Raw genomic sequence first — 16,007 nt, forward strand, 5'->3', positions numbered from 1 at the left:
TGAGAAATGATACAGGGAGAGCTCTTACACGCGTCCCCCGGCTTCCCCCAGTGCTAACATCTTCTATGGCGATGGCCCAGTATCCCAGCCAGGAGTTGGCATTCAGGACCATCCACTGACCTTGCTCCCATTTTCCCCATTCTCACGCACTCATTTGAGTGAGTGTGTTTGTGCACGTGCGTTTGTGTGTACCTGTGTGCATGCTTAGTTCTATGCAATTTTATCAGATGAACCACTGGCAACCAGTAATCTGTTCATCTCTATAATTTTGTCATTTTGAGACTGTTAGATAAATGGAATCATACAGTATGTAACCTTTTGAGATTGGCTTTTTTTCACTTGACATGACTCCGAAGAGCCACCCAGGTCATTTTGTGTATCAGCAGTTCATTCCTTTCCGTTGTTTCTGTGCCACGGAGGTACCCCAGTTTGTTTGACCACTCACCTGCCGAAGAGCATCTGGGCTGCTTCCAGTTTGGGGCTGTTACAAATAAAGCCCCTGTGAACATTCACGCACAGGTTTTTGTGTGAACATAAGTTTTCGTTTCTCTGGGCTAAAAGCCCAGGAGCGTAATTGCTGGGTCGTATGGTAGTTGCATATTTCGTTTTGTGAAAGACCCTCCACTTTTCAGCAACACCCATCCATCCTCTGGCCTGTGGGGAGAGATGTGAGTCCTGGCAAGTGGACCTTGGACATGAATTCCTTCCTCCTTCAAATATTAATTGAAGGCAGTGTATGGTGCCAAGCATGGTGTTACCCTCCAGGGATTCAGTGAGGGCAGGATAAACAAGGGCCTTTGCATGGAGCTTTCTTGCTGCTGAGGTGAAATCAGCAATAAACAGCCATCAAATCAATAAAGAAGATAGTTACTCTTACACGGTGCTATGCTACATGCCAGGCACTCTCCAGGTACATTACAGTCCTCAAGCAGGCCAGTGAGAGGGGGCTATCCTTTGCAACGCCCCTCACTGCAGATGCAGATAAAGAAACAGAGCCACAGAGAGCCGTGGGACAGAGTGGATAATCCGGGCTCCTAACTGTGCACTATGTTGCCCCTCGTGGCCAAGACAGGCCATCAGGAGATGCAGAGTGTGGTGGGAGGTGAGTGCATTGGGGATAGGATGACCGGGAGGCCTCCCTGAAGTGGGAACATAAAACATCCCAGGACAGAATTGCGCATGCAAAGGTCCTGGGGTGAGAATAGGAAAAAGGCCAGCATGGCTGGAGTGTGGTGAGCACGGGAAGGAGACCAGAGGTTCAGAAATGAGGTTGAGTGGGCGTTGCGGGGCTTTAATCTGAGCGTGAGTCAGGGATTCAGTTGGTGTTTTTTAAAGATTGCTCTGGCTGCTGGGCACAGAGTAGACTGGGGAGGGGTGTCAGCGTGCAGTGGAGGAAGCAGGGAGATGAGAGAGAACCCATAGGCAAACCCTTTGCTCTTGAGGGAGGACCCCTAAGTCTCCTCCAGCCTCAGCCTGGGGAGACCCCCGCAGGCTCCCCGTGAGGGTGGTGGGCTCCCTCTGGAGCACAGTGTAGGGCGGAGTCTCCCCGTGGCTGGATCTGCATCTGATGCGGCCGTGAGGGCAGGAAGAGGACCCCCGGCGGCCACCCCCTCGAGCCTCTGGACCTGGGCCTTGGGCTCCCCTGGGGGTCCGTCTCCTGGTGACTTTCCTGGTTTCTCTGTCCTTCCTGCCTTTTGCTCTCCTCCCTCAGTCCACACTCGTTGTTGTCCCACAACGTGAACTTGTCTGCTCAGCATCCGTCACTCCGGATCGCTGACAAGCATGTGCGGACACTCTCGTGTCCCTCACACCTGGTCAGGTGGGGCTGCCTGCCTTTTAATCTAATGATGGCCACCATTTAGTATGCACTTGCTGTGTACCGGTTCGTGTTGGGAGGGCCTGGCTCTGAATCCCCGGGGCCTGGTGCAGGGCCTGGCACATGGTAGGTCCACATCTACTAGCTCAGTTCATCCTCCACGATCCTGGGAGGTGATACTGTTACTGATCCATGCTTTACGATGGGGAAACAGAGCAAAGGGGGCCACGTAGCCACCCAAGGTCACACCTACGGGAAGTGGTGGCTCCCGGACTCAAATCCAGAGCCGGGCCGCTTGTCTCCCACGGCTTTGCTATGTCCCCATCTCGGTCCCCATCGTGAGCTCTGCTTCCCTCAGAGAACAGCTGTTCGGAACCTTGGTCTTTCCATTGTTTGGGATTTTCTGCTGCTGGAAGATGTTCAGAAGGAAATGATACCAAGTGCTGGAATAGCCTCACCCGTGGGGTGGGGACCGGGAGAGGCAGCTGGCGTCTGGGAGGCTTGTAACTGCCCTCTGGGAATTTGCTTTGCTTGTCGCCTGAAAAGGAGAGAGGAAGGGACTCAGAAGAGTCGCAGGGAAAGACTGGACGGATTTAGACCCCAGACAGTCACACACACACACACGTGCGCGTGTGTGAGACACCCAGAAAGACAAACAGCCCGAGAGAAGGCCATACGAAAGCAGACAGTCAACGATGCGAGACAGACACACAGACGCCCTCAGACAGACCCAGACTCGCAGGCCCTCGGAGAGAGGCAGAGACAGACGCTGGGGCTCCCACCTGCTGGGGGAAGGGGGGTCCTGCCGTGGTGACGTCACTTCCCCCACCCGAGCTCTTCCTGGCCGTGGGCCCTGCCCAGCCAGGGAATCCATGCAGTGGCCGACTGTCAGTGTGTCCAGCCTTGTTTCCTAGAGCCCCCGCCCCCGCCCCCTGAAACCTGTAAATAAACTCCTGGGCCAGGGCTCTTCCTCGGGACCTGAGGCCCACATCGAGGTGAGGCACCAGGCCAGCACGTTGGCACGCGTGTCACCTTGCGGCCCAGTCTGGCTCCTGACGGACTCGGCCTCTGCCGGCTGCCACTCTTTCTACGAGACAAGAGGAGGTGAGAGAGAGTGAGGGACCACTTCAGCCTGGGGCCGCCAGGAGGCGGCGGTGTGTGGTGTGGCTTTGTGTTGAGCTTCTTGTCGGGAGAAGGTGACGGTTAGGACACCAGTCCCCGCGTGGAAACCTGTGTGTGTGTGGGCATGTCCCTCCCTGAGCCTCAGATTCCCTGTCCCTGTAATAGGGGGACCATAAGACTAAGCCTGGAACTGCTGGGAAAGCTCCATGAGATGAAAACTCGGACCCAGGAAACACGGGGAGTGGGGGCCACACCTGTTGTATGCGTGTGTTGTTAGAACGGCTTTGGGAGAATCCAGACCATTGATTTCCTGTCCCAGAAATAAATCCACCCAGGTTTCTGAGGGCACAGGTTCGAATCCTTTCGCCACAGAGAGCAGGATTTATTTACCGCCCTGGATATCCTCAGCTCCCGGGGCCTGGCTCTGAATCCCCGGGGCCTGGCGCAGGGCCTGGCACATAGTAGGTGCACAGTGAACGTGCGCCCTGGAATGAACGAGTGCGACTGAAGAGTCCCTGGGGTTGGATGTAGATGACAGAAGAGAACGTCCCTCCTGGAAAATAAAATCCCACGCGCCCTGGGGGATTGCGGGCAGGCTGCTGGCTGTGCTTCTGTCCCGGTGGGTGCACTTGTGTCTCCATAGGCCCATCCCCACCTCCCCACCCAGGGCAGGTTCCCTGCCTCCACGGCTTGTAGTTGATTTCCCTACATCAGCTCCTACTATTCAAGGTGCCAGTAAATTGGGTTCTGGTGAGGGCTTCCTTCCTTGCTGGTAGACGGGCCACCTTCTTGCTGTGTCCTCACATGGCCTTTCCTTGGTGTGTGTGTGCAGAGAGAGAAGGTGAGCTCTCTGGTGTCTCTTTTTTTTTTGGCCACACTGCACGGCTTGCAGGATCCTAGTTCCCTGGCCAGGGATTGAACCCGGGCCCCGGCAGTGAAAGCTCCGAGTCCTAACCCCTGGACCACCAGGGAATCCCCACTGGTGTGTCTTATAAGAACCCTAATCCTATAGGACCAGGGCCCCACCCGTATGGTACCATTTATCCTTAATTGCTTTTTCGGAGGCCCCATCCCCAAATATAGCCACACTTGGGGGGTTAGGACTTTAACATAGTATTTTTGGGGAACACACATTCAGTCCGTAACACAAGGTACCCTTCTGCTCCAAGCAGAGGATTTGGGAAGGCAGGTGAGAACAGCCACTCCTTGTAAGTTGATCTATTAGCACCAGCCCCATAGTAGCTATCACTATAGGGTTTGCTATGAGCCTCGTACATCCAGGTCTACACCTCAAGCCTCTGCACTGCTCTGGAGGTTCCAGTCTCCTTGCTTTTTGGCTATGTATTGACCAATACAAGTTTCTTTGCTGCCTGAGCACCGTGGTGGGCCAGACACCAGCGAGAGACCAGAAAAGGGGATTTCCTCTTCCTTGGAGCTGGGAATCCCACAGGGCAATGGCCTGGGCCTGGCACCATAATAGGATGTAAAAGTTGCTCTGGGACCACCACAGGTGGGCTTTGAGGGTTGAAGAGGAGTGTGCCCCCCCCCCAAGACTGGGCAGAAAGGCTCCTGCTTGCCAGTCTTATGCTGGCTGTGAGGGAGCTGCAGGAAGTCATAGTGGATGTCCTGGTTGCTATTTACAAAATTAACCACCAGTGATATGGGAGAGCTTAAAACTGCCAGAGAAAGCCAGAGAAGGAAGGGACCGCGGGGGCTGGGGTAGTTGGAACTGGGCTCAGAAGCCGGATTAGGAGGAGGAGAGGGGGCATCCCAGGAAGGTGGACCACCCTGGGCAAAGGCCCAGCAGAAGGGAAGCGGAGATTCTGCTCATAGGGCAGCAGGGATGCTGTTGGCTGAGAGGATCTTGTAGGCAATCAGGAGGCAATTAGCAATGAAAGTAGGAGAGCCGAGCAAGTAGCCCTCGTGAATGACGGCTGATGTTTATGGGCCACTTAACATGCTCCGGGCACTGGATACAGATTCAGCCACCCCATTCACCTGCATGGCTTAGGCTGGATGCTCCTGGTGCCCTGCTTCTCTGGATGAGGAAACTGAGGCACAGAAGATGAAATACGTCCTCAGGTCACATGTTTGGCCATAGGTAGAGCTGGGGTTTGGATCTAGGCAGGCCAGCTCCAGGGCTCCTGCTGATGCCACTCTAGGTGTCTGCTGAATCAAATTCCGTTCCTGGGAGCCCGAGGGTGCAGGGGAGCCTGTCCTGCTCTTATAGCTTCTCCAGCCTCTCCTGACGTCTGACCTTGGCCATCACCGCATCACCTGCCGCTGCCCTGGTGGAGGCCCAGAATGGCTGGGCCCTTCCTGGTCCTAAAGGAAGGGGCACCCACAGCCAGCGCTGAGCTCCCTCCTGACGGAGCGGACCTCGCCGACCCCGAAGCCTCCAGCACGGGGTCGGGTTGATGGAGGAGCTATTGAGAAGCGGCTCAATACCGGCCGCATTGTGGGCTGATTCAGAGCTGAGCTCTTTGTCCGAGAGGCTTGGAAACGGAGCCGCATTCACTTCCCCTCTCCTGGCGCTGCCCTCCAAGCCCCTCGGAGCTCATGTTGGGAAACACCAGGCCCTTGAAAATTGGTAATTGAGAGAAACATCTGCTGGTTTCCAAGGAGCACACGGTGACTCCTGAGTGGTGAGGGCAAGCTTGCGTCGCGTTGTCACCGCATGCTGAAACTCACACACACACACACACACACAGAGGCACACACGCGCCTGAGTCTCTTTCGTATGTTAATTAAGATTGATTAAATTAAATGCTTGTTATAAAGATACAAGCAATATAGGCATACAAAAAGTAGAAAGGATAGACTCTCTCTTTCAGAAGTAGCCATCGCGAACAATTTGATTTTTATCCTCATTTTTGCTATAAGAATGGGTCCGTGTTATATATACTGTTCCAGCTTCATTATTTCTGCTCAGCAGTAATTGCAAACAGCCAGCCACCATCTGACCTATAGATCAGCCGTTCTCAGCCAGGGGTGATTCTGCCCCCCCACCCAGGGGACATTGGGCTATGTCTGCAGACGTTTTGGTTGTCACAACTTGGCAGTGACGGTGCTACTGGTATCTAGTGGGTAGAGGCCACGGATGTGGCTAAATATCCTACAATGCACAGACCACACCACAGAGAATTATCCAGCTCAAAACGTCAGTAGTATCAAGGTTGGGAAACCCCACTATAGGTTTATGTATCTTTCTAGTGGCCCCATTGTATTCGATAGTGAGATATATATGTATTTATATATTTATACACACACCAGTGTTTGTCTAGTGGGATTGGATGGTCTCTGGTCCAAAAACCCTGCAGCGGTGTCCTTATACGTATATGCTCTCAGGTCCTTCTGCGCGTTTTTCTGTTGGATACCATCCTGGAAGTTAAGATTGCTGGGTGGAAAGGTAGTATGCATTTCAGATTTTGGTAGGCACTGCCATGATGCCCTCTGAAGTGATTATGGCCATTGACACTGCCACCACGGACAGCTCACTCACCCACGCCTCCTCCCCTCAATTAGCAAAACGCATTTCATTTATTTCAAATAACTTTCCACTGCACCTCCTTGTCCATTGACAGAAACGGCTCTCTCTCCGCAGCTTCACTCCATCCTGCCGATAACTCGCGAACGGTGATTGCTATTTTGCTGACAGTGAGTGTTTAAAGACGTTCGATATCAGTGACAATGGAAAAAAGCAAGTCCCATTAGTTCTTTCCATTTGGATAATAGCAAGAAAGGTAAAAGACACTGCTTTGTCTCTTCTTATTGAAGGAGCATTTAATCATGAGGTTCTAAAATGATTATACAGGCCTTCTGCTCTCCCTGGAGTTGATTTCACCACCCCATTCCCACACGCACTTTGAGACCCGGGGCTCACCCATCGCCCAGCTGCAGCCCCTTCCCAGGCCACCTCCCAAAAGGTGACTTTGGGATGTGTGGGGTGAAGCCCCAGAAATGAGTGAGGCTCCGCCTGCTTCTGCCACTCGGGTACAAGAAGGCAGTTCGCCTGTAACCAGGACAAGGTGTCTTACTAGTTAAAAGGAGACGCACACATAAGCAGGATATGTGGGGCTAATGATTTACCATCAACACCCTTTAAACCTGGCCCTGTATTTATTGTCTAATTAACGAACCTTGACTGTAGGGTCCCCTGGGCTTCCGGATGCTTCCGCTGCCACTGGGAGAGACTAGAGTGGACCTTCTCTGTTAGGCTGCAGCTGTGAGGGGCTGTAGAGCTGCATCCGGTTCTCCCATCCCATGATGCTCTAGACTAGAGGAGATGAGTGTAAGAGTTGAGAGACTGATGCCCACATGCTTGGGAGCTCAGGGTGGGGGACGTGGGGGGCAAGCCCAGCAGGGAGGTGCGTGTGTGTGTGTGTGTGTGTGTGTGCATGTTCATGCATGCACGTGTGCACAGGTGCAATCCAGGTGGGGAGAGGGAAGTGGGGGAAAGGGTCAGCTGGGCGAGGAAAGGCTGGAAGTGGTCGGGCAGAGGGTGTGGCTCAGGTGGGAGCGTGGACCATCCCTTGTCGTCCCATTCGCTCTACAACACCACACACTTTCATCCCTGGAGAGGCCGTCAGTCCAGCCAGTGTTGGGGAGAGACAGGGAGCCACAGTCTCACAGGGCAAGCTGCACATTCATCCACGTGCATCTCCCCTCTCCAGGCGAGGGGAGGCCAGGCCCGGGGACTAGATGACCACCTGGCACCTGGGTATCACCTTGGGCTCCTCAGCCGGAGCCACCTGGAGGGGCCATCAGGCCCTTCCCTGCCCCACCAAGGGCAATCTCAGTGCAGCACCTACTCTCCCAGTAACAGTCAGAGGCTACCCGATGCCTGGGCTCCACTGCCCTCAATCCCAGGCTGAGAGGCTTGACCCAGACCTGCTGCCAGACCCAGGACGACAGCACCTCTGCCAGGAGACACCTGGGAAGCCCCATTACGGGGAGCAGCGCTGCCTGTTTGGATACTGACAGATGCTTCTTACATCTTTTTCTCTTTTATTACGAATGTAATTACACATGCTCAACAGTGCTGAGTGTGCAGGAGTGTGTGTTACAAGGAAGGGGCCGTCCCCTCTCGGGCACCCACCAGGGTAACCACACCTGTCCCCTGGTCTGTGTAGACGCATGTAGTCATGGGCCTATGTATTTATCGCAAGATTCGCTTTTGTTTTAAAATACACACGTTTGTGCTTTTCTAAACAAAGATGGGCTCTTCCTATCCGGTGGCTTCTCCTCTTTCTCATGGGGCATCTTTTCGTGTCAGTGCCCACAGATCTGCTGGCCGTGCCTTCCTGGTTGCGTCGACCCCTTGGAGGGATGTTTAAGTGATTCCCAGTGATTCTCCCTTCTCGTGCAAACCTGCAGTGGGCCTTCCTGACCCGCCTCTGTTTACCTGAGAGCACTGCGATCCTTTATTCCACACATTTATTGTGCGTCTGCTCTGGGAAGGGTGCTGGGGACACAGAATGCTCACAGGGTCACTGGACACTGGAATTCGAGGAGGGAGAGGCAGGAAATAAGCGGTTAGACAGGCCGCATGTGGCCTCTGATTAGAGCTGCAGAGAAGAGTGAAGCCGGCACGGGACACGAGGTCCTGGGGACTGGGGCAGGCACTGGTTCAGACAGGATGCTCAGGGATGCTTCCTGAGGAAGTGACATTGGAACAGAGACCAGAAGGCAAGGAGGGAACGAGCACATGGATGTGGGGAAAGATCATTCCAGGCAGAGGGAGAGGCACATGCAAAGGCCCTCAGGTGGGCTGTGCTGGGACCTTTTACAGAACACAGAACAGAACTCTTATTAGAGCAGAGAGAGCGAAAGGGAGAGAGTCCCAGGAGAAATGCACGTGGAGATAAATACCCAGGAAGTGATTTGCTTGCTCAAAGGTTCTCTCTTGGAAGTTCTGAGAGATTGTTATTTTGCTCTGCGAAGATGCCCCCAGCTTGCACCATCCATCAGGTACCGCACTGGCAGAGGGGCCCGCTTTGATGGGCCTTCTCCAGCTACTGTGGATTCCACAGCACAGGTCTGCTAGGGGCAGGGGATAGGTGTGGCCCAGGGCCTGGAGTTCTTGGTTCCCCGTAATGAGACGTCCCAGGTGGTCTTCCTGCAGAGGTGGTGTCATCCTGAGTCTGTGGCTCCAATTAACTCATGTAGTTCTCACCACAGCCACGTGCAGTGGGGACTGGGTGATCCCTCTCCCCCACCACCACCAGATGAGGACACTAGTGATATACTGAAGGTCACAGTGTAAGTGGTAAAGTTGGGATGCGGACCCAGGAATCTTGGGGGCAGACCTCGTGTTCTGAGTCTGTACCCTAAATTCTTCCATGAGCAGCAATGCGGGGAGCCCCAGGCCCCTGTGCAAGGCCGGGTCCCCCCGCCCCAGCCAGCCTAGAACTTGTTTGCCCCTAACCCGCAACACCAGACAACAGCAGATAGTACCTCACGGTTATGTGTTCCGGTATCGGGTGCCCAGAGCCCGCCCGTGTGCTTGGCACAGAGTAGGTGCTGGGTAAGCGGTGTGGTCTGTCTTTAAAAAAGAGAAAACTGGCCTAGATTTGCTGCCCACCTCCCAAACCTTAAGAGAAAGATCCATTTTTTACTTACAGATGGTCTTACCCTAAGACATAAAGGTGCGTCAGGGGTGTTTGAAACGGCACCAGGAGCGATCAGATCAAAGTTATTCCTTTGACGTCTGGTTCAATTTTATTTGAAATTCCAGGGGGGGAAGGAGCTGGGTTCTTATTCAAATGCAGTGGTGGAGGAGGGGCCGCAAATGATGTGGCAGGAACCCCAGGCAGGCTAGGGCTCCTCTGAATGACAATGAGCCCTGCCCCGGCCCGTCGCATCCAGGCAGGCCTAACGAGATTAGATTTTCATAAATTTCAGACAGTGCCAATTCCTAATTCCTCGGCGTACGGCCGGGAGGCCAGACAGGGCTGCCTGCACGGGCTGCTTGTTAACCAGGAAGCACGCTGGCTGCCCCGCCGCCCGGAGCAGACGCGATGGGGGCAGGCGGCGGGGGAGGGGGGAGAGCCGTCTGGTCTGGAGACCTCCCGTGGGCTGGCAGGAGTTGGGTGGACTCTGGCCCAGCTCTCCAGCCAAGGAAGGAGAAAAGAGCTCCAGCACCGGGCTGCCGCCCCGATTATTAACTGGGAACCCAGTGACAGTCGTGCCCACATCACATGGTGAATTCTCCACCAGCCCCACTTACAGCTGGGAAGTGGCCGGACAGGGGTTTGAACCAAGGCTCCTGCGTTTGGTTCACGTTGTGGCTCCATCACCAAGAACAGGGGACCGTCAGCTTGGATGCAAAAGAACTGCATCTTTACCTTAACCAGCCTGAACAGGAACATGGACACCAAACCACAGGGCATCAGCAGCACCTGCGGTGTGGTCGCCCGTGGAAACCACAGGCTGCCTATCTCATCGAAACCTGCCGGGTTATATTTAATGCGGTAGTATCCCCGGGTCACACGCGTGATCCTGTATATTCTTCCTATGTCACAAGTCTGGTTGAGGGTTTGAGGACTATTTTGATACAGTTGGCTTCCTTTCAAAGCCTGACTTGAGTTTTTATTCAGTTTAATTTTATTTTAAAAATCTCATTCTAAGAGCGCGTCCTGGCTCCCCCAGGTGCCGGAGGAGGAAGCCTCGGAGTCAGGACTGTTCTCTGACTCTTGGTCTGACCGACGATGCTGCCCCTTGGGGGTTTGTGGGAATGAAGAGGGAAGGGCCTGTCCTGGGCGGGTGCTTGGCACTCAGGTAGCAGCAGAGGAGAACGCAGCTGTATCTTTATGCAGTTTCGTGGGAGGTGCCCAGAGCCGCCCTGAGTGCCTGGCACGAGGTCCTTCTAACCATCCTGTGACTCTCCTCCATGCTGGTGGGGAGGTGGTTACTGCTGGCCACGATACTGGCTTCGAGGACACATGACAAGTGATGCTCCAGCAGTCCTGATCCGGCCTGGCGACCAGGCCCACTCCACACAAGTGCCTGGCTTGAACCCACACTGTTCCCGACATTCTGGGGCCATGGCACTCAGGACCGCTGGGTGTGGGGCATCAGCCTAACCTGGCCCTGAAAGTATGGGCTTGGGGGTCTGGGCTCTCTTGGGCTGTGTGGCCTCTGACCAGTCACCTCCCCTCTCCCAGCCTCAGTTTCCCCATCTGTAAAGTTGACGGCGGGGGTCGTGTTAGTATCTCCTTCACAGAATGCTGGTGGGGGTTCAGTAAGATGATGCCCGTAGGTATTCGGGCTGTGCCTGGCCTTGAGGGGGCTCTCGGCAATGCTGCCTCTCTCACTAGTGTCACAGGGGCTGGGAGAGGATCAGAGATGCCCGTGCACACGTCTCGACGTGACTGCGTCTGTCTCTGGCGGAGAAGACAAAAGGAGGGTCAGGCCGCTCCAATGAGGCAGACGAACCTGTTAATTTGAAATTATTCACGAGGAAAGAAGACACTCAAATTAGAATGACCTTACTTTGCATGTGGAAGATGGGCTTGGCCACCCCCAAGAGCCTGCCGCATCCATCACCCACCCCAAGGGGGAGATTATGAAGAAAAATGGCAGGACCTCTCCCCCACCCCCACCCCCCAACAGCGTGCGGACTTGACGCCCAGAACAGAATGAGGGAAATGTGATGTTTCCTCCCCAAAGGCTCCTGTCCTCGGCGCAGGTCCTTGGAGCAGAGACCAGTGCCCAGAAGTCCAGCCGCCACCCTGGGTGATCTTTCTGGACTGACCCTGGGGCAGAGTCCCGTGAGGCGTGCTCAGCGTTTCCAGGGCATCGGCCTGGGTGAGGGGTGCCTGTTGTCCCCAAAGGCATGTTGGGAATTGTGACAGGATCACGTGCTGTTTTCTGCCCCGTCCTGAGCTCTTGACATCTATTATTTCATCCCCCCGGGACCTCACAGGGGTGCATATGCCCAGGGTCACACAGCTAGTAGCTGGCAGATGCAGGAAGACAGGACTGGGCCTCCTCAGAGGTATTCCCAGTGTGGGAAGGGGAAACTAACAGGTGCTTTGGGAACGCTGGGAGAATTTAGCAGAGTTTCCCCTTCTCGCTCCCTGAGGGACCGGCCCTGCCCTTTGATCTAGAGCAATTTCTCCCTATGCCTCGGTTTGCCCATCTGCAAAATGGCAGTGGTGATGGCTGGCACCTCACAGACTTGGGGGAGGCGGGCTCCAAGCAGGGCCGTGCGTGTGTCGTACACATTAGCATCCTGACTGTCCTCCCAGTGAGTAGTCGCCACGGCAACCGGGAGCTTGGGCTGTGGACCAGCCCGCCATCTCCTCTTGCTCTAGTCTCCCTTTGTCTGTGACCAGGCTTTGCTGTGAGTCCCATGGTCACAGGAGACTTGAGCTGAGTGGGGGGCAGTGGTTGGACCCACGCTTTCCACCACCGTGCTGGGCACTTGGCCGCATGTCCAGCAGGATAGGTGTGGCTCCACATCTTGGGGGCTCCTCTCTTGGCTGGAACTCCCGAAGCTGCCCGTCCTGCAGGCTTTGGCCTGCTTGGTACTTTCAGAACTCTAGAATGTGTTGCCGACGTTAAGGCCCAGGCAGTTCTGGGGAGATGGGGAGGTGTGACCGCACTGGGCCAGCCTGCCTGGGGGCTCTCCTGTTTGGCCCGCTGGGCTTTCAACTAGCAGTGCCTGTCTAGAGTGCCCTGTGGACCTGGTGAGGAGGAGCTCCTGCTCGATTAGTGATGCCTGCTGTAGGAGCAGGAGGAGTTGGGTACGAATGCTGAAACCCAGGCTGCCCACAGGGGCCAGGCAGATGCTGTCAAGCAGAATGGGGGCCCAGGTGGAGCTTGGGGCCAAGTGGACAGCACAGCCTGTGTAGTGAGGGTGGCTGCCTGCAGCTCCGTTCCTTTGAGTGGGGGCAGGGGACTGTGCATGCAAGTGTCCTCAGGTCCCCAGTTTGCCACCGTTCCCAGCAGGTCCTTTCCAATGCACTTCCCGGAGAGGTGGATTCCTGTCACCCGAGGCAGTGTCTCCCGGAAGGAGCACCCTGAGAGTGAAAGTTCACTGTGGTGCTGTCGGCGGGACCAGAGTCCCCTCACCCCATGGCCAAGGTCAAAACACCCAGCCCAGGGTGTTCTCTGCCTCATGGGTTGAGGTGAATCACCTGCCAACCGGGGGGGCCTCTCCTGCACCCCTCAGTGCCCCCCCCCAAGTCTGTGTCTGCACGGCCCGGAATACCCAGCTCGGTCCTGCTCGACCCTCTCTATTCAGGTTTACGGGTTTGGGCCGTCCTTGTTTTGCCGTGGCTGGAGTGCTGCAGAGCCCCCCACTATCCGTGGTCACCTTGAGGGAGTGCTCCCTGCGTGCCGGGCATGTCACCCTCGCACCACCTCCTCCTCCACACAGGGAAGTTGGGATGGATTCAGCGAGTCAGGGTCCCAGAGCCAGCCTGGGGGTCCCCTTGGGGACCTGCCGAGGGGTCTTGGGAGCCCGCAGGAGTCTCCCTCCTCCTCTGGCCAAGACCCCAGGCCTTTGGCTTCCAGAATAGAGCCTAGAAATGATTCGTGGTTTCTCTTTTTCTGAGCGTTTCCCCCTCTCTTCTCCCAGGTGGATGTGCACAAGGCTGTGGCCCAGGGACCAGGGTGGTCACATTGGCGCTTTCGGCACCCTTGGCTCCTTCCTGGGGGTGACGCTTCACTCTGGGCCCCGGCCCCCAGAAATCAGGTCCTCCTGCCCTTTTGGGGTCGGGAGAGCTGTGAGGTTTGTTCACACCCGCTCAGCCTGCTGGGGCCTCATCCACGGCTCCCCTACCAGCCCTGTTGCCTCGGCCGCTGGGCAACACCGGGAGGAGGGCAGAGGTCTGGCCAGGGCCCTGCAGGCCGCCGGGGCCGGGGACAGAGACAGAGGCAGCGCACACCTCCCTTCCTGCAGGCCCGGGCGGGCAGGGCGCCTGGAGATGGCAGGGGGAGGGGCAGAGAGGTGCCCCCCCAGGTCCCCGGCGGGGTGAAGAGTGCACGGCCTGGGGGGAGCGGGTGCAGGCCTCTCTGAGGGGGGCCGTGGGTGTTGCACAAAGCCAGCCTCTGTGTCTCCTGAATGGGCAGCTTTATCCCGGGCCCTAGCGGATGGGCCCTGGACCAGCCCGTCTGGGGAGGCGAGAGGTGTGGCCACAGTGATCGGGGCTGATGCCAGAGACCTGGCCTTTGCCCAACCCAGGCCCTGCCGTCCTCCTGGCAGGAAAGCGAAGGAGCCCCTCAGAGGGTTTGAGGCTTGTCCGAGTCCCCGCTAGGTGGGGCACGGCCTTCTGGGGCCCGGGAAGGTCTCACCAAAGTCCCTGGCTACTGCATCCTCCTTCCTGGGCCCCCCAAGGCGAGGGAGGGATGCAGCTCCACACAGGCTGGAGCCAGGGCCCAGGCTCCAGATCGAATTCCCGGGTGCAGAGGCGGCCGTCCAGTGCGTGGTCGAGCAGGGGGAGCCACCAGCGCTGGGCCCTGGGGCTACACGAGTCTGTCACTAGGCCTGAACCTGGGTCCCCTCACCTGCAAGACGGGTTGATACAAAGTACCCGTGTGTACGCTCAGCCCCGGCACACTGTTTGTCGCGGGGTGCCCTGTGCCCTGTAGGATATTAAGCAGCACCCTGGCCCCACCCTCTCGGTTCCAAGAGCGCCCCCAGTTGTGACAAGCCACTAGTGTCCCCAGACATTGCCACGTGTCCCCTGGGGGTTAGACTAACCCGACTCACTGATGGCCTCAGGCAGACATTGGCACAGCTGGGCAAAGGCTTGACGTGGTGGAGGAAGGTGGGCGTCCTGCAGAGCCCAGGGGGAGAGGAGGGGTGGCCGGGGCGCCGGAGAGGACGTGCGGGCGGGCTGCGTGTGGAGGAGCTTCCGCGGCTGTACCAGCAGGGACGCCCACCGGGATGCACCGATCTCCCGCGGGACACCGAGGCTGGCGGCAGGAGGGCTGGCCCTCGCCGGGTTTGGCAGGGCCCCGCTTGAGCGACCCACGAGCGACACGGCCCGCCGCGCTCCGCCCGCCTTCCAGTCCCCACCTGCGGCCCGCCCCCGCCCCCCAGCTTCCTTGCGTCTCCCCGGGGGGAAGAAGAGCTGAGTCAGTGGCCCTGAGCTTGAACCTGTGGCCCTGGGGAGCCCTCCGCTAATTGCTTGTTAGCGGGGGAGGGGGGCCTTCCGGATCGTCCGTGGGCGGCCTCAGGCTGGGGGAGGCCGGCTGCGCCCCCTCTGCCGCCCTGTCCCTGCCCAGGTCCCCGGCATCTCGCCCGCCGCTGCTGGGGACTCTGCTGGCACCGGGCACGGCCAGCTGCCGCGCCGCCCGACACGGACCCGCTCGAGTCAGCAGAAACCACCCGACTCCGGCAGGATCAAAATAACCTCCTTCCTTTTCCAGCACTTGAGGGTTTTTCCGCCTTCTGGGGGAAAAACAAAACAAACCCGAAAAAAAGACATGAGAGCTGCAGTGTTTGCAGCCGCCCGGAATGTGGTTTTTCTGAGGCCTCTTCCCGGCGGTGGCCGGCACACACTCTGTCCCGTGGAGGGTGGTGTGTCTTTGTGCATCTCGTGTGTGTGATAGATGTGTCTGTACGTGGGTGTGTTATCTGTGTTCGTTTGTGTTGGGGTGTGTGTGGGTGTGTAGGGGTGCTGGGGGTTTTGTGTATCAGGTGTGCATGTGTGTGGGGGTGTGTGGATGCTCAGATGCCCTGAGCCTCTGCCTGCACCGGGGCCCCGAGGTCTCACGTGTCCCCTTGGTCTCACATGTCCCCTTGGTCTCACGTGTCCCCTTGGTCTTGCAGCGGAGCTGGAGTTCGTTGAGATCACCATCATCGTGGTGGTGGTGATGGTGATGGTGGTGGTGATCACGTGTCTGCTGAGCCATTACAAACTGTCCGCTCGCTCCTTCATTGGCCGGCACAGCCAGGGCAGGAGGAGGGAAGACGCCCTGTCCTCGGTGAGTGTCTGCCCTCCCTGAGCTTCCGGGGGGCCCACGGACGCCCCTGACCAAGTGCCCACAGTGTCAGGGTCCAGTGCTCACAGGAACGGATGGCAGGGAGACAGTCTGGGGGGAGGGGGGAGGGGAA

General features: G+C 57.0%; 1 protein-coding gene across 2 annotated transcripts in view; it reads left to right on the top strand.

Annotated features, from left to right (window-relative positions):
* Positions 1–16,007, top strand: part of PMEPA1 (prostate transmembrane protein, androgen induced 1) — a 59,613-nt gene that overhangs the window by 34,486 nt on the left and 9,120 nt on the right. For both annotated transcript variants that reach the window (XM_081255466.1, XM_081255465.1), the window contains exon 2: positions 15,723–15,877. In XM_081255466.1, coding sequence (XP_081111592.1) covers positions 15,767–15,877 — 111 coding nt within the window. In that variant the 5' untranslated portion in view covers positions 15,723–15,766. The remainder of the gene's footprint in view (positions 1–15,722; positions 15,878–16,007) is intronic.

The sequence above is a fragment of the Mesoplodon bidens genome (assembly GCF_964165515.1).
Source record: "Mesoplodon bidens genome assembly, chromosome: 15".
NCBI classification, from domain to species: Eukaryota; Metazoa; Chordata; class Mammalia; order Artiodactyla; family Ziphiidae; genus Mesoplodon; species Mesoplodon bidens.